The 20,172-nt window shown below is 47.2% G+C and overlaps 1 protein-coding gene across 1 annotated transcript in view; it reads right to left on the bottom strand.

Annotated features, from left to right (window-relative positions):
• COL19A1 (collagen type XIX alpha 1 chain) overlaps positions 1-20,172 on the bottom strand; it is a 204,041-nt gene that overhangs the window by 120,823 nt on the left and 63,046 nt on the right. Inside the window, exon 10 of the mRNA XM_054394527.1 lies at positions 16,881-16,925. Coding sequence (XP_054250502.1) covers positions 16,881-16,925 — 45 coding nt within the window. The remainder of the gene's footprint in view (positions 1-16,880; positions 16,926-20,172) is intronic.

Consider the following 20,172-nt stretch of genomic DNA (forward strand, 5'->3'; position numbering starts at 1 on the left):
AAAGGCAAACTGCTCCCTCAACTGAGTCCAAAGTCTTAGGCACAGAATGATCTGAAGCCAGGCCAGCCCATGGCGCCAAAACTGCACTGATGAGTCTCCTCTTCCTGACAGCAGGAATGAGGCTGAGGAATGGATGGCAATCCATTTTTATTCTTTGTAGAAAAACCTTAAAATACAAAATGTTGTTGATGAACCAGGACAGCAACCAAAGGAAAATCAAGTCCAGTAAATGTTACAGTGTAGAGCCCTCCAAAGGGAGAGATCAAATGTACAGATAAGAAGTGACAAACAATCCCTGGAGCACTACTGCAGAGAAGGATCTGGGGATCATCATGTGAGTGGAAGTCTGTAACTCACAGAATGGCAGGGAATGGAAGGAACCTCCAGAGATCATCTAGTCCAACCCCCCTGATAAAGAAGGTTCACCTAGAGCAGGTTGCACACAAAGCTGTCCAGGTGGGGTTTGAATGACTCCAGAGAAGGAGTCTTCTTCACAGTGAAGTTTCTCCTCCTGTTGAGGTGAAACCTTCTATGTTCAAGCTTGAACCTTTTGTTTCTTGTCTTATTACTGTGCACCACCAGAAAGAGCTTGGCCCCCTCCACTTGGCACCCACCCCTCAGATATTGATAGGCATTGATCAGATCCCCTTCTCAAGAGAAGTAAGAAATATCTTGCATCTGCCTATCCACAGATTAAAGCTTAAAAAAAAATAAAAGAAAAGCTCTCTTGTTTACTGATTGTTCCCTTTCTTAAGTAAATAGAAGAAATGGATCTGACTTGCAGCAGCTCCATCTGTTTAAAGTTCTATCTGTCTTCTAGTGAGGAGCTTTCTGTTTATACTGCCTTGGTGTTAGTGTTGAATGAAGAGTCTTTTTTTTTTTCCATAGGAGGAATAAAGTAGTTTCTTTTCAAGGCTGGGCTCCTAAGGCAACAAGCTGCTCTTGTCAGCAGCTGACAAGCAGTATTGCTTTTGTGGGATCTTTTAGACACTCCTGGGTTTGGCAGGCTCTTGGTATTGTTGTTTAGACTCCAAGTGATGTTCTGCAGATGGTCAAAGCAGCGTCAGGGTTTTGCGCAAGCTGATGGATTGCTGCGTCCCTTCTGAACAGGCTGCACCTCTAGCTTTAGTTCTGCCTTGTGACAACCAAAAGGGAAATGCAGAGCTGGTTTTTGCTGGGAAAGACCTCTAAGGTCATTGAGTCCAATCATCAACCTGACACCACCATGGGAAAGCAGAAAATCATCAAATCATAGAAGTGTTTCAGTTGGAAGAGACCTTTAAGACCATTGAGTCCAATCATCAACCTGACACCACCATGGGAAAGCAGAAAATCATCAAATCATAGAAGTGTTTCAGTTGGAAGAGACCTATAAGACCATTGAGTCCAATCATCAACCCAACACCTCCATGGCCATGCTTTTCTTGAACACCTCCAGAGATGGGGACTCCACCATCTCCCTGGGCAGCCTGTTCCAATGCTTGACCACTCTATCCACAAAGAAATTTTTCCTAATCTCCCTCAGCAAGCAGTGCAGCAGAATAGAAGAGGATCTATAGAGCAAATCATAATGTGGTTAGGGTTGGAAGGCCTTGAGATCATCAGGTCCAACCTCCCTGTCAAAGCAGGTTCACCTAGGGCAGATCACACAAGAACTCATCCAGGTGTGTTTTGGAAGTCTCCAGAGAAGGTGACTCCACAACCTCTCTGGGCCGCTTGCTCCAGGGCTCTGCCACCCTCCCAGTAAAGAAGTTTTTCCTCATGTTGAGGTGGAATGATTCAAAGTACTAAGTTCACACTAAGTATTTTGATGGAGCTATTCCAAGCCCATCTTGGAGAAGTATTAATCTGTTTTCACAAACTCAAGAGCTATTAGCATTTTCAGCAGTTTAGGCTTGTTCCTGGAATACATCTTTCAGAATAGCTCCATCCAAAAGGGATTTTGCTGTTCCTCTTCAGCCCACAAACTCATCTATATAGGACTGCAGCACCTTCTGCTCATCAAAATAACTCTGATCTTCTACAAAACCTCTTTTTGATGAAGGAAAGCCAGACAGCAGTCTGGAGAACCAGAACCTGCTGGATATCACCCAGAAAATGGAGGCTTTTTTTGGTCAAAACAGTTCCTTGATTTCTTTTCTTATCAGGCATCCCACAAACAGCTGCAATAGCAGTGCACAGAGACACTGGGGATAGGAAAAAGCAGTGTCAAAGGAGGAGTTAGAGGAGGAAGACTTCTCATCATTGACAATGTTACCATAAGCATTGACTGTTGCTTAGTGGAGATACAAAAGAAGTGCTCTGGAGACTTAAATGCACTGAAACAGCTATGGTCGTAGATCATAAAACTGTTTTGGTGGGAAAAGATCTCTAACATCATCAGGTCCAATCATTGACCACCATGGCCATTAAATCATGTCCCAAAGTCCCATGTCCACACGTTTTTGAGCACCTCCAAAGATGGTGACTCCACCACCTCCCTGGGCAGCCTGTTACTGACTTTTCAGTGCAGTCAAATGGAAGAGCTGGGGCACACCAGAAATTGTGCTTTGGCTTGGAAGGGATCTCAAAGGTCATCCATTTCCAACCCCCTGCCATGGGCAGGGACACCTCCCACTGGACTTTATTCAGCCTGACCTTGAACACCTCCAGGGAGGACACATCCACAACTTAGAGCAGAATCACAGAATTGCATTGAAAGGGACCCTCAAAAGTCATCTTGTCCAACTGCTTTGCAGTGGGCAGGGACATCTCCAACTGAAATCTTGGTTTCCTTTCCACATTAGTACTGAGGTGCTCCACACTGGCTTCTGAATTCCTCTCAGTCTCTTCCATCTCTCTCAGAATTATACATAGATATGTCACCCATTATTCTTGTTCTCCCCAGTTAGCCCACTCAAGGTCCATGCCCATCTCTACCTTATCTCCGTCTGCAGCTGACATGACCCAAGCCCCACTGGTGCTACAGGATGCTTAGAGTTCTCCCTTGGAAACTGGGACTTCAAAGTCTTTGCACTGAAGGAGGATGATGCTGTCCTCTCTACCACTGCTAGTGGATATTTCTTTGCTCCTCTGGAATATCTTCTCAAATGATAAAGGTGCAGCACTCCTTATATGTAGAAATTGTTACAGTCACTTTACGTTAATTACAATGTCTCAAAATTACCATTCCAAAGGTTTACAGCCTTAGCTGTTCCAAACCAGAACATCTTCTCTAGGCATCCACTGCTTTAATAGTGCCCAGTCAGCTGTATCTGGATACATCTTCAGAGACATCTCCAAGGTGAAACAGAAGTAACCATGAATGGAAGTAGTACATGCAAAGGACCTGGCACTCAGCTCCTGCCATTAAACCCACTAATGAAGCTGCAATGCTTCTGTTCCCCCAGACAGCTCATTAGGAACAAGCTTGGCTGTTTCTGCACAGCACCACATCTCATTTCTTGCCCAGATCTCCACATCTCAAGAGTATGATCTCGAGGTCACGCTCAAAGCTAAAGAGAGGGTAAAAAAAGTAAGTTTCCATCTTAGGAGATATCAGGAAGGCAGAAATGAAACAACTTTTCTGTCGTGTTAGATATGGAATAATAGAATCAGTCAGGGTTGGAAGGGACCACAAGGATCATCCAGTTCCAACCCCCCTGCCATGGGCAGGGACACCTCACACCACATCAAGCTGACCAGAGCCTCGTCCAGCCTGGCCTTAAACACCTCCAGGGATGGGACCTCAACCACCTCCCTGGACAACTCATTCCAGGCTCTCAACACCCTCATGGGGAAGAACTTCTTCCTTAGGTTCAGTCTTAATCTCCCCTCTTCCAGCTTTATTCCATTCTCCCCAGTCCTGTCACTCCCTGATAGCCTAAAAAGTCCCTCCCCAGCTTTCTTGTAGCCCCCTTCAGATACTGGAAGGCCACAAGAAGGTCACCTCGGAGCCTTCTCTTCTCCAGACTGAACAGCCCCAACTCTTTCAGTCTGTCTTCATAGGAGAGGAGCTCCAGCCCTCTGATCATCCTGGTGACCCTTCTCTGGACACCTTCCAGCATGTCCATATCCCTCCTGTAACAGAGGCTCCAGAACTGGACACAGTACTCCAGGTGGGGTCTCAGCAGAGCTGAGCAGAGGGGGAGAATCACCTCCCTTGACCTGCTGGCCACACTTCTCCTGATGCAGCCCAGGCTCTGCTTGGCTTTCTGGGCTGCAAATGCACATTGACAGCTCCTGTTGAGCTTCTTGTCCATCAGCATCTCCAAGTCCCTCTCCTCAGGGCTGCTTTCAAGCCACTCACTGCCCAGCCTGGATTTGTGCTTATACTAAAGCTCTTGCCTCTCCCATCTTTAAACACTGCAACAGAACTCAAAGACCTCCAAAGGTAGGTACTAAGGACCACCAGACACAGAGCAGTTTTCATTGTAGGAGATACTAAGTGAGCTTCTATTCTGCAATTTGGAAGAGAGAGCTCAGGAATGCCTGATACAACCTTATTGATTCTTAATAGATCCTGAAAAAGAGAACAGGAATCTTCCAACAGAAGAAGTAGAGGCCACCAAATGAAATTAAGAGGAAGCAGGTTCCAAACAAACAAAAGGAAGTGGTTCTTCAACCACCAAGATAAGCAGCACAATTCCTCACCACAGGATCCATGAGGTCCCTTCCAACCCTAACAATTCTGTGATTCTATCATTCTGTGATACTGCAGGTGCTCAAAGTTTACATGGATTCAAGGGAAAACCTCACTCACTAATAGGAGAGAAATCCATTGAAGGGCTAACTGCACTGAAAACACATCTGGCTGAGACTGCACTCTCAAATAATTGGAGGCTGGAAGAGCACATGAGGAGAAGGAGTGCACTTGCTTGCTTTCTCTTTATGCTTTTCCCCTAGGCACCACTTCAGGCTCTCATTAGAAGCCGGATGCTGAGCCTGATGAACCTTTAATCTGACCAAATGGCTATGTGTAAGTAAATTAAAGAGTGATACAGCTTGGGACCTGCAACTCGGTCATCTATATTATTCAACTGACAGACCCCAGCTGTGAAGGTCTCCTCCAGACATTTCACAGAGTTTAATTAGCATTTCCTCATCTAATTCCCAGGCACAGTTTGGCACTTAGCATAGGCTGGGGATTATTCCCACCAGGTAGTTTGAATTAAGCCTATTTCAAAGGGCAAAAGAGTTAAACAGTATGAAAATGGCCAGATTAAGCCAAATACCACAAAACTTCAGGATAAGCCCTGATAATCATCAGCAAGTTTGCAGATGACCAAGCTGAGTGGTGCTGTCAATATATTAGAGGGACAGGAGGTCCTCCAAAAGGACCTGGACAAGCTGGAGAGGTGAGGTCAGGTGAACCTGCTGAGGTTCAACAAGACCAAATCAGGGTCCTGCAACCAGGTCAGAACAATCCCCATTAGCAATACAGGCTGGGGGATGAGCTTCTAAGAGAGCAGCCCTGTGGAAAAGGACTTGGGAGTTCTGGTGGATGAGAAGCTGGACATGAGCCAACAGTATGAACTTGCAACCCAGAAGGCCAATGGCAGGGACAACCCCACCAGCCCAGTTTGCTCAAGGTCTCATCCAATCTGGCCTTGAATGCCTCCAGGGACATCCACAACCTCCCTGGGCAGCCTGTTCCAGTGTCTCACCACCCTCACTCTAAAGAATTTCTTCCTAATCTCCAGATTAAATCTGCCCTCTTCCAGCTTCAATCTATTCCCTCTCGTCCTGTCACTACAAGCTGTTGTCAAAAGTCCCTCTCTGGCTTTCTTGGGGCCCCCTTCAAGTACTGGAAGGTTGCTCTAAGATCTCTCTGGAGCCTTCTTTTCTCCAGGCTGAGCTTTCTAGCAGAATCTCCAGGAGACAAAGAGAAGTGCTGGACTAACACACAGGAGTGTTGCTAACTGCTTCCCTTAGCTGTCACTTTTATTTACTTGCAATTATAAACCTTAGAGTTTCATCATTATCTTCTCCCCCCAGGTAATAGCTTCTATTTTTCAAGTAGATGAGATGTTTTCTCAGTACTTGAGCTGTCTGGTATGGACTGGTTTCATCTCTGAGATTTATGGCACAGACACCAAAAATATGAAAAGGACCAGATGATGACTAAGCTCAACTAGCATCTGTACTGGTTAGGGGCCAGACAGATCCTCTCTTGCCCCGAAAGGGACAAAAGAATGAGACTCACACAAACGGATTGGAGAGTGATGGAAAGTTTAAATGGAAAAGCAATTGGTGAAGCTACAAAAAAACCTACAAACCACAAAGCATAGTGACAAAGAGTATCCCAAAGCGTACAGAACCCCTCACAGAATTCCCAGAGGCTTCCCAATCCTTCCCTTCTTCCCACCTGAGGGTAAACCCAAACCCCCCAGGGCTCTTTCTTCCCCCTCCCGCTGCTAGGCAAGTCTCAGGCTGGCCAGGTCTGAGACTACCCCCCCCTCCATTCTCCTCCTGGCATTAGGCCTAGACAGGCCTAAGAGGCCTTGAGGATACTCCCCTGGCATTACCCGATAAGAGAGGACATCTCCTGTGGGAGCAGAGAGGGAAGAAAGAGGAAGAGAATGACTCTGCAGATGGCCTTATAGGGTGCAGGACTTATGGGTAGAAATACGTCGTTTCCTGTGTCCACCCCTGTGGGTGAGCACCCAGGACACCAGAGGTGTATCTCATGCGGCAGTGGCAGGGGGCACCCAGCCTAAACTGCCACAGCATCTTAGAGAGGACTTTCCCTCCTCATTTCTTAAGCTTATTTCAGAACAGCAAAGCCTGTTGAAGACTGTGAAATAAAAAGTACCACACCTTGGGCCACGTTGGAAGCTGACAGCCTGGCATGTTCAGAAGGGATGGAAGATAGGCAGAGGAGGTTTTATTAGGTGTGAGGGGACGAGGCAGAAAACATTGAACCTCCAGGAAATCTCTTGACACTAAGATCTATTAGCAATTTGCTGCTAAAGGAAATAGAGGAAGCCTTATTTCCTGGGATAATTCAAATCCTCCTTCACAAACTAGTAAATATATACACAAAGAACATCCTGCATTTGGAAGAAAGTGGAGCAGGTGACAATTTTTTGGTCTACATTTAGGCTGGACAGGCCTCAGCCTTTCTGTCTTCTCCTGTGTATACACAGGCAAAAGCACAACCAAAACATAAAACCCCTAAAGCTAAAAGGATGAAACTTGGGAGATAATGAATGAGTTTCACTATAGTTTTACTTTATTTTTTTTCCCTTACTCAAATATAATGACTGAGTTTCACTACAGTTTTACTCTAATTTTTTTCCCTTACTCAAATATAGGTAACTTTTCTTTTTTTTTAATTTACATCATTTTACTGAGAAATATCCATCAATAAAAACCCCAGTAAAATAAGAAGCTGATGAAGGATCAAGTGTTTACAAGTGCACCTGGGCACACACAGGGTGCCAGGGAGTGATAGGACTAGGGGGAATGGAGCAAAACTAGAAATGGGTAGATTCAGATTGGATGTCAGGAGGAAATTCTTCCCCATGAGGGTGGTGAGACACTGGCACAGGTTGCCCAGGGAGGTGGTGGAAGTCTAATCCCTGGAGGTTTTTAAGGCCAGGCTGGATGTGGCTGTGAGCAACCTGCTGTAGTGTGAGGTGTCCCTGCCCATGGCAGGGGGTTGGAACTGGATGATCCTTGAGGTCCCTTCCAACCCTAACGATTCTATGATTCTATGTTTAGACAGCTGTCAGCCAGCATCCCCAGGTCCTTTTCTGCTGGGCAGCTTTCCAGCCACTCTACCCTGAGCCTGGAGCCTTCATGGGGTTGTTGTGACCCAAGTGCTGGACCCAGCACTTGGCTTTGTTAAACCTCATGCAACTTGCCTCAGCCCTTCAATGCAGCCTGATGTTAAGAAACCCTGTTATTGCTAACTTTGTGGGTAGAATGGAGGTTCATTTTCTAGACTCTCCCTGCTGGGATTTCCCCCTGGCTTTAAAATATTTTGTTTTGGGGGTTCTGTGTTTTTTCTTTGCAGCATGGAGAGGCTTGTGACCTGCTCAAAGCAGGAGCACATGTAGCTTCACTGCACTGCAATTGCCATGGGACCCAAGCTCTTGTTGGTACATTCTGCAGTAATTCTCTGCTTGTAACCACACAATCACACAGAACCACAGAATTAGTGAGGCTGGAATAGACCTCTGAGATCATCGAGTCCAGCCTATGACCTAACATCACCACATCCACCAGACCATGCCACTAAGTGCCACATCCAATCTTTCCTTAAATACCTCCAGGGATGGCAACTCCTCCACCTCCCTGGGCAGTCCATTCCAGTTTCTAATCCTCTCTCCATCAACTCATTCTATATTTTACTCCTTTTTTAATCATTTACCAAAACCTGTTAGTATTTAAAGTATTTTCTCAGAGGTATCACAAACCAGGATCAGAGATCTCTTATTGTCTCAGAAACTACATCTACAAGCTGATCAGAAAGGCAGGTTTTGGTTTGTGTGTCACTGATTCCAGCACCTTGCTGTCCTTCAAACTCTCAGCTGTCAAAGACTGACACTGATGCTGGTTTTCAGAAAGCAATTGCTTTACACTGGGACACTGAGGGGGGAAAGGGGGAAGCAACAACAATAACAACAAAGTCATCAAGAAGAAAACAGCAATAAATAGAAGGCTATAAAAATGGAGCAAGAGGATGAAAACTGTATTTAGAGGATGCAGGTAGAGAACTTCAGCTATGGGAATTGCCTCAGCTCTGGGGAATGAAGCTGTGATCAGACAACACAACAGCTGAACAGCAATTTTCATACTAACAAATGTTAAGATTCCCCTTGGAAAAATAAACAACAAAAGCCCCAACAAACTCATCCCAAAGCATTATCACTTTGTATACTTCTCTTTTTTTCATATGGATTTATAACATGAATGGATATGCTGAATCAGAAAAATATCACATTCCTGTTTGCTGCTCATAAGATCATAGACTCATTAAGGCTGGAAAAGACCTCCAAAATCATCAAGTCCAGCAGTCAAACCAACACCACCATAGCCACTAAATCATCTCCCAAAGCACCCTGTCCACACATTTCTTGAACACCTCCAGGGATGGGGACTCCACCACCTCCCTGACCACTCTTGCAGTTTGGAAATTTTTCCTAATCTTCAACCTAAACCTCCCCTGGTGCAGCTTGAGGCCATTTCCTCTCATTCTATCACTTGTTACTAAGAAGAGATCAACCCCAGCCTGGCTACAACCTCCTTTCAGGGAGTCTCTCCTCAGCCTCCTTTTCTCTAGGTAGAGCAACTCCAGATCCCTCAGCTGCTCCTCACCAGGCCTGTTCTCCAGACCCTTCCCCAGCTTTGTTTGCCCTTCTCTGAGCCTGCCCCAGCACCTCAATGTCTTTTAGTGTGGGGCTTTGAACACAGCATTTGAGGTGCCAATAATTGAGGCTGGACATGACCTCAGGAGGTCTCTACTCCAATTTCCTGCTCAAAAGAGGTTGCAGCCACAGGGTCAGGTCAGGTTGCTCAAGGCAAGCCTTCAAAAACTAGGGACAAGAGGCTGCATAACCACTTTGGGCAACCTGTTCCAGAGCTTTACTGCCCTATTATAGAAAAACATTAACTGGGCATTAGAACCACACCAGGATGTATGTTGAAAGAGAAATTTTCTTGCTCTTCTCCGTGCTTATCGAGTTAGAAATCAGTGTAAACAACACCTGGCATATTTTTTTTGTACTATTAAGAGAAAATGGTAAAATCCTTAAAGGCAATCTCATCTCTTGTATTTTCTTGAAGCAAGCCTCTCTGCAGTTTATTCCTTCCTCTGTAACCAAGATAAAAAGTGCAGATGGCTGGAAGAGGAAATTACTTCCATGATAAACAACAGTGTTAAAATTAAAACCGATTTCCTAATGGCTGCACAGCATCTTAGCCTGCTCTAGCAGGGGGGTTGGACTAGATGGTCTCCAGAGACCCCTTCCAACCCCTACCATGCTGTGATTCTGTGTGATGCCCTGCTACACTTTCAGTCTTCTGCTGCCTTGCAAGCATGATAGAGCCAGCAAACACACCATCCCCTCCCTCTCCTCAGCACTGTTCTGGGTTTGGGGACTGTTCACATATTTCTTTTCAGCTGACTCTAAGTAACCTTCATTCATGCAATCCTTCCTCAAAGATTATGTGCTCCTAAGCACCAGCCATTCTCTCTGCTCTCCTTTCAAAATCACAGAATGGTAGAGCTTGGAAGGGACCTCTGAAGATCCCCTAGATCCAACCTCCCCACCAGAGGCAGGGACACCTCCCACTAGCTCAGGTTGATCAAAGTGTAACCCAACCTAAGTATGAACACCTCCAGGGAGAGGACATCCACAATCTTCACTGTAAAGAATTTCTTTCTAATATCCAGTCTAAATCTGCCTTCTTCCAGCTTAAATCCATTCTCTCTCATTCTATCAGAACAGCCAAATTTAATTGTCTCCAGGGAGAGGACATCCACAACCTCCCTGGGCAACCTGTTCCAGTGTCTCACCACCCTCACTCTAAAGAATTTCTTCCTAATCTCCACACTAAATCTCCCCTCCTCCACCTTCAATCCATTCCCTCTCATCCTATCACTACAAGCCCCTGTAAGAAGTCCCTTCCCTGATTTCTTTCCTTTTTTTTTCTTTTTTTTTTCCTTTTTTCTTTTCTCTTTATTGTTTTTTCTTTTTTCTTTTTTTGAGTGAGCTCTGGCAAATAAAGATCCTTGCACCGATACATTCCCTTAAATTGAAGGGCAGCTGAATACATTGTTAATAGCTACACTGGAAATATTCTTTAAGGGGGTCTTTTGATTAAGTTCTGAAGTTATAAGATACGAAGAGAAGCTCCAGAGAAGGGCCTCAAGGATGATCAGAGGGCTGGAGCTCCTCTCCTATGGGGACAGGCTGAGAGAGTTGGGACTTGTTCAGTGTGGAGAAGAGAAGGCTCTGAGGAGACCTTCTTGTGGCCTTCCAGAATCTGAAGGGGGCTACAAGAAAGCTGGGGAGGGACTTTTTAGGGTGTCAGGGAGTGGTAGGACTGGGGGGAGTAGATCCCAGCTAGAGGAGGGGAAATTTAGATTAGATGTTAGGCAGAAGTTGTTCCCCATGAGGGTGGTGAGACACTGGAACAGGTTGCCCAGGGAGGTGGTGGAAGCCTCATGCCTGGAGGTTTTTAAGGCCAGGCTGGATGTGGCTGTGAGCAACCTGCTGTAGTGTGAGGTGTCCCTGCCCATGGCAGGGGGGGTGGAAGTGGATGATCCTTGAGGTCCCTTCTAACCCTGATGGTTCTTGTGAAACAAACAAAATCTGGATTGTGCTGACTCAGCTTCCACATGATACAAATGTGCTCAGCAGTGGTTGGGTTATTTTATCTCTGCCTTAAAATAAGGGAAATGAAGCAGAGTGGCAGCAGCAGCTGGAACCAAGTGCCTGTGTCCAAACACAATTTATTCATAAAACTGAAGGAAAGCACAGCACAGCTGCACAGCAATTATGCAGTGGGGGGGAGAGGAATTGTGGGGGGGGGGGGAAATAATCTACAAGCCCTTCAGAACTGATGAATAAGGATGCCACAAGGAAATAAGATCTGTTGGTGGAGTTAGAAACACTCAAGTGTAACAAGTGGGGATTTTTTTAGAGGCTGAATCTTCACATTCCAAATCTTAGTTGCTATGGATGCTGGGTTTTGCCTCTCCTAATTCTTCCTTCTTGGTGACTGGAATACTTCCTCCCCAAAAAAAACTTCCATAGATTTAAACCTGCTGAAATTCTGTTAGCCATAGAGTCACAGAATGGGTTGGGGTGGAAGGGACCTTAAAGATCATCCAGTTCCAAACCCCTTGCCATGGGCAGGGACACTTTCCACCAGCCCAGGGTGCTCAAGGCTTCACCCAACCTGTCCTTGAACCCCTCCAGGGAGGGGGCATTCTCAACCTCCCCAGGCAACCTGTACTGAATTTCATCCCAGTATCCAATCTAAATCTCCCTTCCTCAAGCTTCAATCCATAACATGCTTTAAAATGGGAACACTGGAAAGCTGGCTGACACTTCTGAGGACATATGGTGGGTAAGTGAGCACAGCCATGGCCACAGCAGCCCAACTCACACAATATATTGCACTCCATGAAATTCAGAAGCTGCCACCTACTCTCCATCTTCTGCAGTCTGGGTATTTCTAGAATAGCAGCATCCATCAGTCTTCATCTTTGTGAGACATAAATTCAGCAGAAAAGCTTTTCTGCACCTCTTTTTTTTTTTTTTTCTGACAGTGAAGTGAAGCACAGAGAAACTATCCAAGGCTCTTAATTCAAGCTGTCAAATTCAGATCAACCAAAACTAGTGACAAAGCAGCAACCAGGCAGTAACATGGTTAGGGGTTGAAGTTTCAACCAAAAGCTACCACCATTGTAACCTTAATTCCTCCCCTTCCTCTCTGCCCTGATGAGGCTGCATCTGGAATATTGTGTTCAGTTCTGGGCCCCTCAGTTCAAGAAGGACCTCAGGGAACTGCTTGATAGATTCCAGCACAGAGCCACAAAAAATGGTTAAGGGAGTGGAACATCTTCCTCAGGAGGAGAGCCTGAGGGAGCTGAGGGCTCTTTAGGTTGGAAAGGAGGAGCCTGAGAGGAGATCTCATTCCTGATGATAAAGCTGTGCAGGGTGAGTGCCCAGAGGCTGGAGCCAGGCTCTGCTGGGTGATGCCCAATGACAGCACAAGGGGCAGAGGTGGAAGCTGAGGCATAGGAAGTTCCATGGAAACAGGAGGAAACTTTTTTTCACTGTGAGGGTGAGAGAACACTGGAACAGGCTGCCCAGGGGGGCTGTGGAGTCTCCTTCTCTGGAGATATTCAAACCCCACCTGGAAGTGTTCCTGTGTGATCTGCTCTAGGTGATCCTGCTCTGGCAGGAGGGTTGGACTGGATGAGCTTTGGAGGTCCCTTCCAGCCCCTAACTTTCTGTGATTCTGTGAGGCAAGCTAGGAACAGGATCTTCATTCCACTTCTCCCTCAACACTGACTTGGCCTTTCATGATCTTTGAAGACCTCTAGCTGTCTGAAGCCATACAAGAAGATTAGGTTGCATCACTGAGAGCAACCCAGGCTGGCATTCTATCAGCCAAGACAGCCTTCCACAGGGCCACTTCAGTTCCCATTTTAATGTATAAGCTTTGGAACTATTTCTGGCCACTGCAGAACTGCAATGAGGACAAAGTGTTTCAAGCTTCCTTTCCAACATGATAGGTGAAGAACAAGGAAAGGCTTTTCCTGGAATTTACACTCAGAAGTATTTTTTATGGCTGTTGAGGGATTAAGAATCTCCTTAGGGCAATGTGCCAGCCCATTAGGCAGAGGGACTGAACTTCCAGTCTGAGGAAGAGGTAAAGCTGCATTCAGCTTGGCCAGAAGCAGTCAAGTTAATTCACTCTGTTATGTTAGTGGTTGGAAGACCTCTAGAGATCATTGAGTCCAACCTCTCTGTCAGAGCAGCATCACCCAAGGCAGGTCACACAGGAATGCATCCAGAAGGGGGGTTGAGAGTCTCCAGAGAAGGAGACTCCACAGCCTCTCTGGGCAGCCTGCTCCAGACTGATGCATGCAGGAGACAAAACTCATAGTAGCTACTGTGTAGGTACTCAGAAGTGTGGCCATAAAAATGAATCTTTTTCAACTGGCAGCCACTTATGATCACAGCACTGTTTGGGTTGGAAAAGCTCTCTGAGATCATCTACTCCAACCATCAACCCAACCCCACTATGGCCACTAAACCATGTCCCCAAGTGCCATGGCCACACATTTCTTGAGCACCTCCAGGGATGGGGACTCCACCACCTCCTTGGGCAGCCTGTGCCAATCCCTGACCACTCTTTCCATATGGAAATTTCTCCTAATCTCCAGTCTAAATCTCCCCTGGCACAATTTCAGACCATTTCCTCCCCTTCTATCACCGAATACTAGGGAGAAGAGACCAACCCCCACTTCAATCCAACCTCCTTTCAGATGTAGCACATTTTGCTATTGTCCTAAATTTATGTTCTTAGGGGGAAAAAAGTGTTTCAAACATTTAGTAGTCAGGCTCAGCACAATAAGTTTCTACAATAGTGCATTTGTAATGTACAAAAGCAACAATTAAGGGCTATAAATACCTACATTTCATCTCATCACACATTTCCTACTGGAGAAACAAACCTTTCCTAGTTACCATAGAAATCAGACCCCAGTAAACACTACTGGAACCCAGTGGTTATGGTTCTGGGAAATTTGATGAATAAATTTGATGATTTGATTACAAGAAGGCCAATGGAATCCTGGGGAGGATTAAGAGGAGTGTGAACAGCAGATTAAGGGAGCTTCCCCTCCCCCTCTCCTCTGCCCTGGTGAGACCTCACCTGGAATATTGCATCCAGTTTTGGGCTCCCCAGTTCAGGAGGGACAGGGATCTGCTGGAGAGAGTCCAACAGAGGGATACAAGGATGGTTAAGGAACTGGAGCACTGCCCTGTGAGGAGAGGCTGAGAGACCTGGGACTGGTTAGTCTGGAGAGGAGAAGAAGGAGAGGGAATCTAATAAATGTCTGTCAATAAATGGCTATAAAATGTTTATCAATAAATGTCTATCTAATAAATGTCTATCAACCACTTTGCCTCCATTTTCAACAGTAAGGCAGGAGGACTTCAGGATAACTGGCCTCCTGAGCTGGTCGATGGGGTCAAGGAGCAGTGTTGTACTCCTGAAATCCATGTGGAATTATTTCGAGACTTGTTGAGTCACTTGGATATTCACAAGTCCATGGGACCTGATGGGATTCATCCTAGGGTGCTGAAAGAGCTGGCAGATGAGGTGGCCAAGCCTCTCTCCATCATTTTCCACCAGTCCTGGCTCACTGGAGAGGTCCCAGAAGACTGGAAACTGGCCAATGTGACGCCCATCCACAAGAAGGGACGAACAGAAGAACTTGGGAACTACAGGCCTGTCAGCCTGACCTCAGTGCCAGGGAAAATCATGGAGCAGATTGTCTTGTGGGCAATCACTGTGCACCTGAAGGATGGCCAAGGAATCAGGCCCAGCCAACATGGATTTAGGAAGGGCAGGTCCTGCCTCACCAACCTGATCTCCTTCTATGATCAGGTGACCCGCCTGGTGGACGTGGGAAAGGCTGTGGATGTAGTCTACCTGGACTTCAGCAAGGCCTTTGACACTGTCCCCCACAGCAAACTCCTGGCCAAGCTGTCAGCCTGTGGCTTGGACAGCAGCACTGTGCTGGGTTAGGAACTGGCTGGAGGGCCGAGCCCAGAGAGTGGTGGTGAATGGTGCCACATCCAGCTGGCAGCCTGTCACTAGTGGTGTCCCCCAGGGATCAGTGCTGGGCCCCATCCTGTTCAATATCTTTATTGATGATCTGGATGAGGGGATTGAGTCCATCATCAGTAAATTTGCAGATGACACCAAGCTGGGAGCAGGTGTTGATCTGTTAGAAGGTAGAAGGGCTCTGCAGAGGGACCTTGCCAGGCTGGACAGATGGGCAGAGTCCAACAGGATGGCATTCAACAAGTCCAAGTGCCAGGTGCTGCACTTTGGCCACAACAACCCCATGCAGAGCTACAGGCCGGGGTCAGAGTGGCTGGAGAGCAGCCAGGTGGAAAGGGACCTGGGGGTACTGGTTGACAGCAGCTGAACATGAGCCAGCAGTGTGCCCAGGTGGCCAAGAGAGCCAATGGCATCCTGGCCTGCATCAGGCATAGTGTGGCCAGCAGGAGCAGGGAGGTCATTGTACCCCTGTACACAGCACTGGTTAGGCCACACCTTGAGTACTGTGTCCAGTTCTGGGCCCCTCAGTTTAGGAAAGATGTTGAATTGCTGGAGCATGTCCAGAGAAGGGCAACGAGGCTGGGGAGAGGCCTTGAGCACAAGCCCTGTGAGGAGAGGCTGAGGGAGCTGGGACTGTTTAGCCTGGAGAAGAGGAGGCTCAGGGGAGACCTCATTGCTGTCTACAACTACCTGAAGGGAGGTTGTAGCCAGGAGGGGTTTGGTCTCTTCTCCCAGGCAACCAGCACCAGAACAAGAGGACACAGTCTCAAGCTGTGCCAGGGGAGGTTTAGGCTGGAGGTGAGGAGAAAGTTCTTCACAGAGAGAGTGGTTGGCCATTGGAATGTGCTGCCCAGGGAGGTGGTGGAGTCACCATCCCTGGAGGTGTTCAAGAGGGGATTGGACGTGGCACTTGGTGCCATGGTTTAGATAGGCATGAGGTGTAGGGTGACAGGTTGGACTCAATGATCTTTGAGGTCTCTTCCAACCTTCTTGATTCTATGAACTCCCCAGGGCTGGGGGTCAAGAGGGAGCGGACAGCCTCTGCTCACTTGCACCCTGGGATAGGACAAGGGGCAATGGATATAAAGCACAGCACAGGAGGTTCCACCTCAACATGAGGAGGAACTTCTTCACTGTGAGGGTCACAGAGCACTGGAACAGGCTGCCCAGAGAGGTTGTGGAGTCTCCTTTTCTGAAGATTTTCCAGCCCTGTCTGGATGTGTTCCTGAGTGACCTGTGCTGGATTCTATGATCCTGCTCTGGTAGGGGGGTTTGACTCAATGATCTCTGGAGGTCCCTTCCAACCCCTAACATCCTGTGAGCCTGTGAAATGTGATTAAATTTGATTATTAAGTCTTAACAACAACAACAAAAGTCTCCCTACTGTAGATTCTGATTAACCTATCTAAAAACCTCCTTGCTCATTTTCAGCATTTCAGGAATAATTTACATGGCCAAAAAAGTAAGAATTTAATTCATGAAACAGTCAAGGAAGCCCTTCCAGAACCAAGCTCTACTTGGATGGCCACATATCAAATTGTGAAATTGAAATTATGAAGAGCATGCAGAGAATCATTTACCTTTTCTCCTTCCTCCCCTTTACTGCCTGTAAAGCCACGCTCCCCCTGCAACACAAAACAACGCAACATAAATCTCATACACAAACAGTCTTCAGGGAATCTTAGAATGGCTCAGATTGGAAGAGACCTCAGAGGTCATCTACTCCAATCTCCCTGCCATGGTGTGGTGGGTTGAAATTCCCCTCCCCACATTAACTTCACCAGACACCTCTCAGCTAGACTCAGCTGCTCAAGGTCTCCTCCAACTTTGCCTTGAACACTGCCAGGGAGTTGGCATCCACAGACTCCCTGGGCAACCGGTGCTATAGTCTCACCACCCTCATACTAAAGTACTTCTTCCTCAGCTTCAGCCTAACCCTGCTCTCCCTCAGCTTCAAACCATTCCCCTTTGTCCTGTCTCTGGACACCCCCACAAAAAGTCCCTCTGCAGCCTTCCTGCAGGATCCCTTCAGCTATTGACAGGCAGATCTAAGGTCCTCCCAGAGTCTTCTCTTCTCCAGGCTGCACACCCCCAGCTCCCTCAGCCTGGCCTCACAGCAGAGCTGCTCCAGCCCTTGGATCATCTTTGTGGCCTCCTCTGGACTCCCTCCAGCAGCTCTGTGTCCTTCTTCTGCCAGGAACACCAGAACTGGAGGCAGGATTGGAGGTGAGGTCTGAGCAGAGCAGAGTCAAGGGACAGAATCCTCTCTCCTGCCCTGCTGCCCAGATTCCTCTGGCTGCAGCCCAGCACACAGCTGCCTGCTGGGCTGCATGAGGGCACTGCTGGGGAGCTGCTCAGCAATCAGTACATCAAAGTCTCTTTCTTCAGGGCTGCTCTCAACCTTCTCTGCATCCATCCTGGATTTGTGCCAGGGATTGGCCCAAGCCAGATGCAGGAACTTGCATTTTGACTTGTTGAACCTCATGCAGTTAGCACTGGCTCACTTCTGAAGCCGCCCATCAAGGTCTTTCTGGACCACCCAAGTACCTAAAAATCCAAACTAGGCTGCCACAGCTTCCACTCTTTCTCTATTGACTCTTAGGTTCTTGAGCTCACTGGGGTGCAGCCACACTTAAACTGTTGGGTCCCACAGAGGGATGGACATAGAAAGCTGATTGCTGCTTTCTAGGTTCAGCTAACTGGGGAGATTCAGAACTTTCTCTCATCTCTAAGGTAGTACCCATGAGGAAGAAATACAAATTTTAGTCCCGTGCAATCAAACAGAGAAAAAAAAAAAAACAAAAACCAAAACAACCGCTTCCTTCTACTTCCTAAGTGAATGATGTGTGGATGTTGTTAAATTCCACAGATTGCATTGGATTGGAAGGGACCCTCAGAGGTCTTCTTATCCAAACCCCCTGCAGTCAGCAGGGACAGCTCCAACTAGATCAGGCTGCACAGGGACACATCCAGTCTGGTCTTCAATGTCTCCAGGGATGGAGCCTCACCCACACCCCTGGGCAACCTGTTGCAGTATTTCCCCACTCTCATTGTGCAGAACTTCCTCCTGATGTCCAACCTAAACCTGCCCTGCTCCACTTTCAAACCATTGCCACTTGTCCTATCACCACAGGCCCTTCTAAACAGTCCCTCCCCAGCCTTCCTGTGGGTCCCCTTCAAATACTAAAACACATCTCTAAGGTGTTCCCAGAGCCTTCTCTTCTCCAGGCTGAACAGCCCTCTATTCTTTCAGCCTGCCTTCACAGGAGAGGTTCTCCAGCCCTCTGATCATCTTTGTGGCCTCCTCTGGACCAGCTACATCAGTTCCATGTCTCTCTTGCACTGGGGGCTCCATAGCTGCCCCAGATGAGGTCTCAGCAGAGCAGAGGGGCAGGATCCCCTCTCTCCATCTCTGGCCACACTTTTGATGCAGCCCAGGCTGCCACTGGCCTTTAGGACTGCAAGTGCCCATTGCTGGCTCCTGGCCAGCTTCCCATTCACCAGCACCCCCCAACTCCTTCTCTGCAGGGCTGCTCTCAACCTCATCATCCCCCAGCCTCCTCTGCCTGATTATTTTAAAAGAGCAAGATAATTCAGCAGTACAGTTGCCTGTTAGTCACACCGTGCTTCCAAAATTACTTTCTATTTGCATTATCACAGAACCACAGAATGTTAGGAGTTGGAAGGGACCTCAGAAGATCACCTAGTCCCAAGTGTCGTTAAAATTAAGAACCTGATTTGAATTTTCAGTTTTCACTGCTTCACAAACTCCTTGGATGCTTAAAAGTTATGCACAGCAACTGAGCCTAAGGAGAAACCAACACACTGGTGACAAAAAAATGGTTTAGAAGGTAACTATCCAAGCTGAGTGAGATGGTAAACTTCATCTTCAATACTTGTTGAGCAAAAGAATAAATCCATACCTCTGAGTTGAAAGCTACAGACAAACCAATACTGCATTTGACAAAGGGATTTCCAAGGAGAAAGGTAGAGCTAAACACCCTAATTTAGAATAAAAATATAAAACATTGCAGTGGTTTCCTTTTCCATTCATTGGCAAAAATTTAGAGACTGAGTGAGAACCAGGTTCTGCCTCTCAAAGCTAAGAACCATCCTTCATTGACACATTAATTAAATATGCCACTGTGAAGCCCATTCATTTTGGTCTCAGTAAATCCAGGGATACTAAGCTAAGTCCAGTTGGAAGAATCCATCCATGCCAACATGACTTCAAGGGAGAGTTCAGAATACTTACTAAAGGATTCTAAAGGCACAGGCTCACAGGATGTTAGGAGTTGGAAGGGATCTGTGGAGATCTTCCAGTCCAACCCCTCTGCCAGAGCAGGACCATAGAATCCAGCACAGGTCACACAGGAACACATCCAGAGAGGGCTGGAAAGGCTCCAGAGAAGGAGACTCCACAACCTCTCTGGGCAGCCTGTTCCAGTGCTCTGTGACCCTCACAGTGAAGAAGTTCCTCCTCATGTTGAGGTGGAACCTCCTGTGCTGTGCTTTATATCCATTGCCCCTTGTCCTATCCCAGGGTGCAGCTGAGCAGAGCCTGTCCCCTCCCTCTCGACCCCCACCCCTCAGATATTTACGGACATTGATCAGATCCCCTCTCAGTCTTCTCCTCTCCAGACTAACCACCCCAGGGCTCTCAGCCTCTCCTCACAGGGCAGTGCTCCAGTCCCTTCCTTATCCTGGTAGCTCTCAGGGATGATCAAGTCAAATGCTTTCCCCATGCCACTCATGGCTCTTAATTGCTTGACAGAAGTTTGCCCTCATGGCACTTGCACATCATCTAATTTACTTTTCTAGCCAAGCCAGAATTCAGCAACAAAAGGCAGCCTGGAAAGTTCACTTGTGGAA

This window comes from Indicator indicator, chromosome 2, assembly GCF_027791375.1.
Source record: "Indicator indicator isolate 239-I01 chromosome 2, UM_Iind_1.1, whole genome shotgun sequence".
NCBI classification, from domain to species: domain Eukaryota; kingdom Metazoa; phylum Chordata; class Aves; order Piciformes; family Indicatoridae; genus Indicator; species Indicator indicator.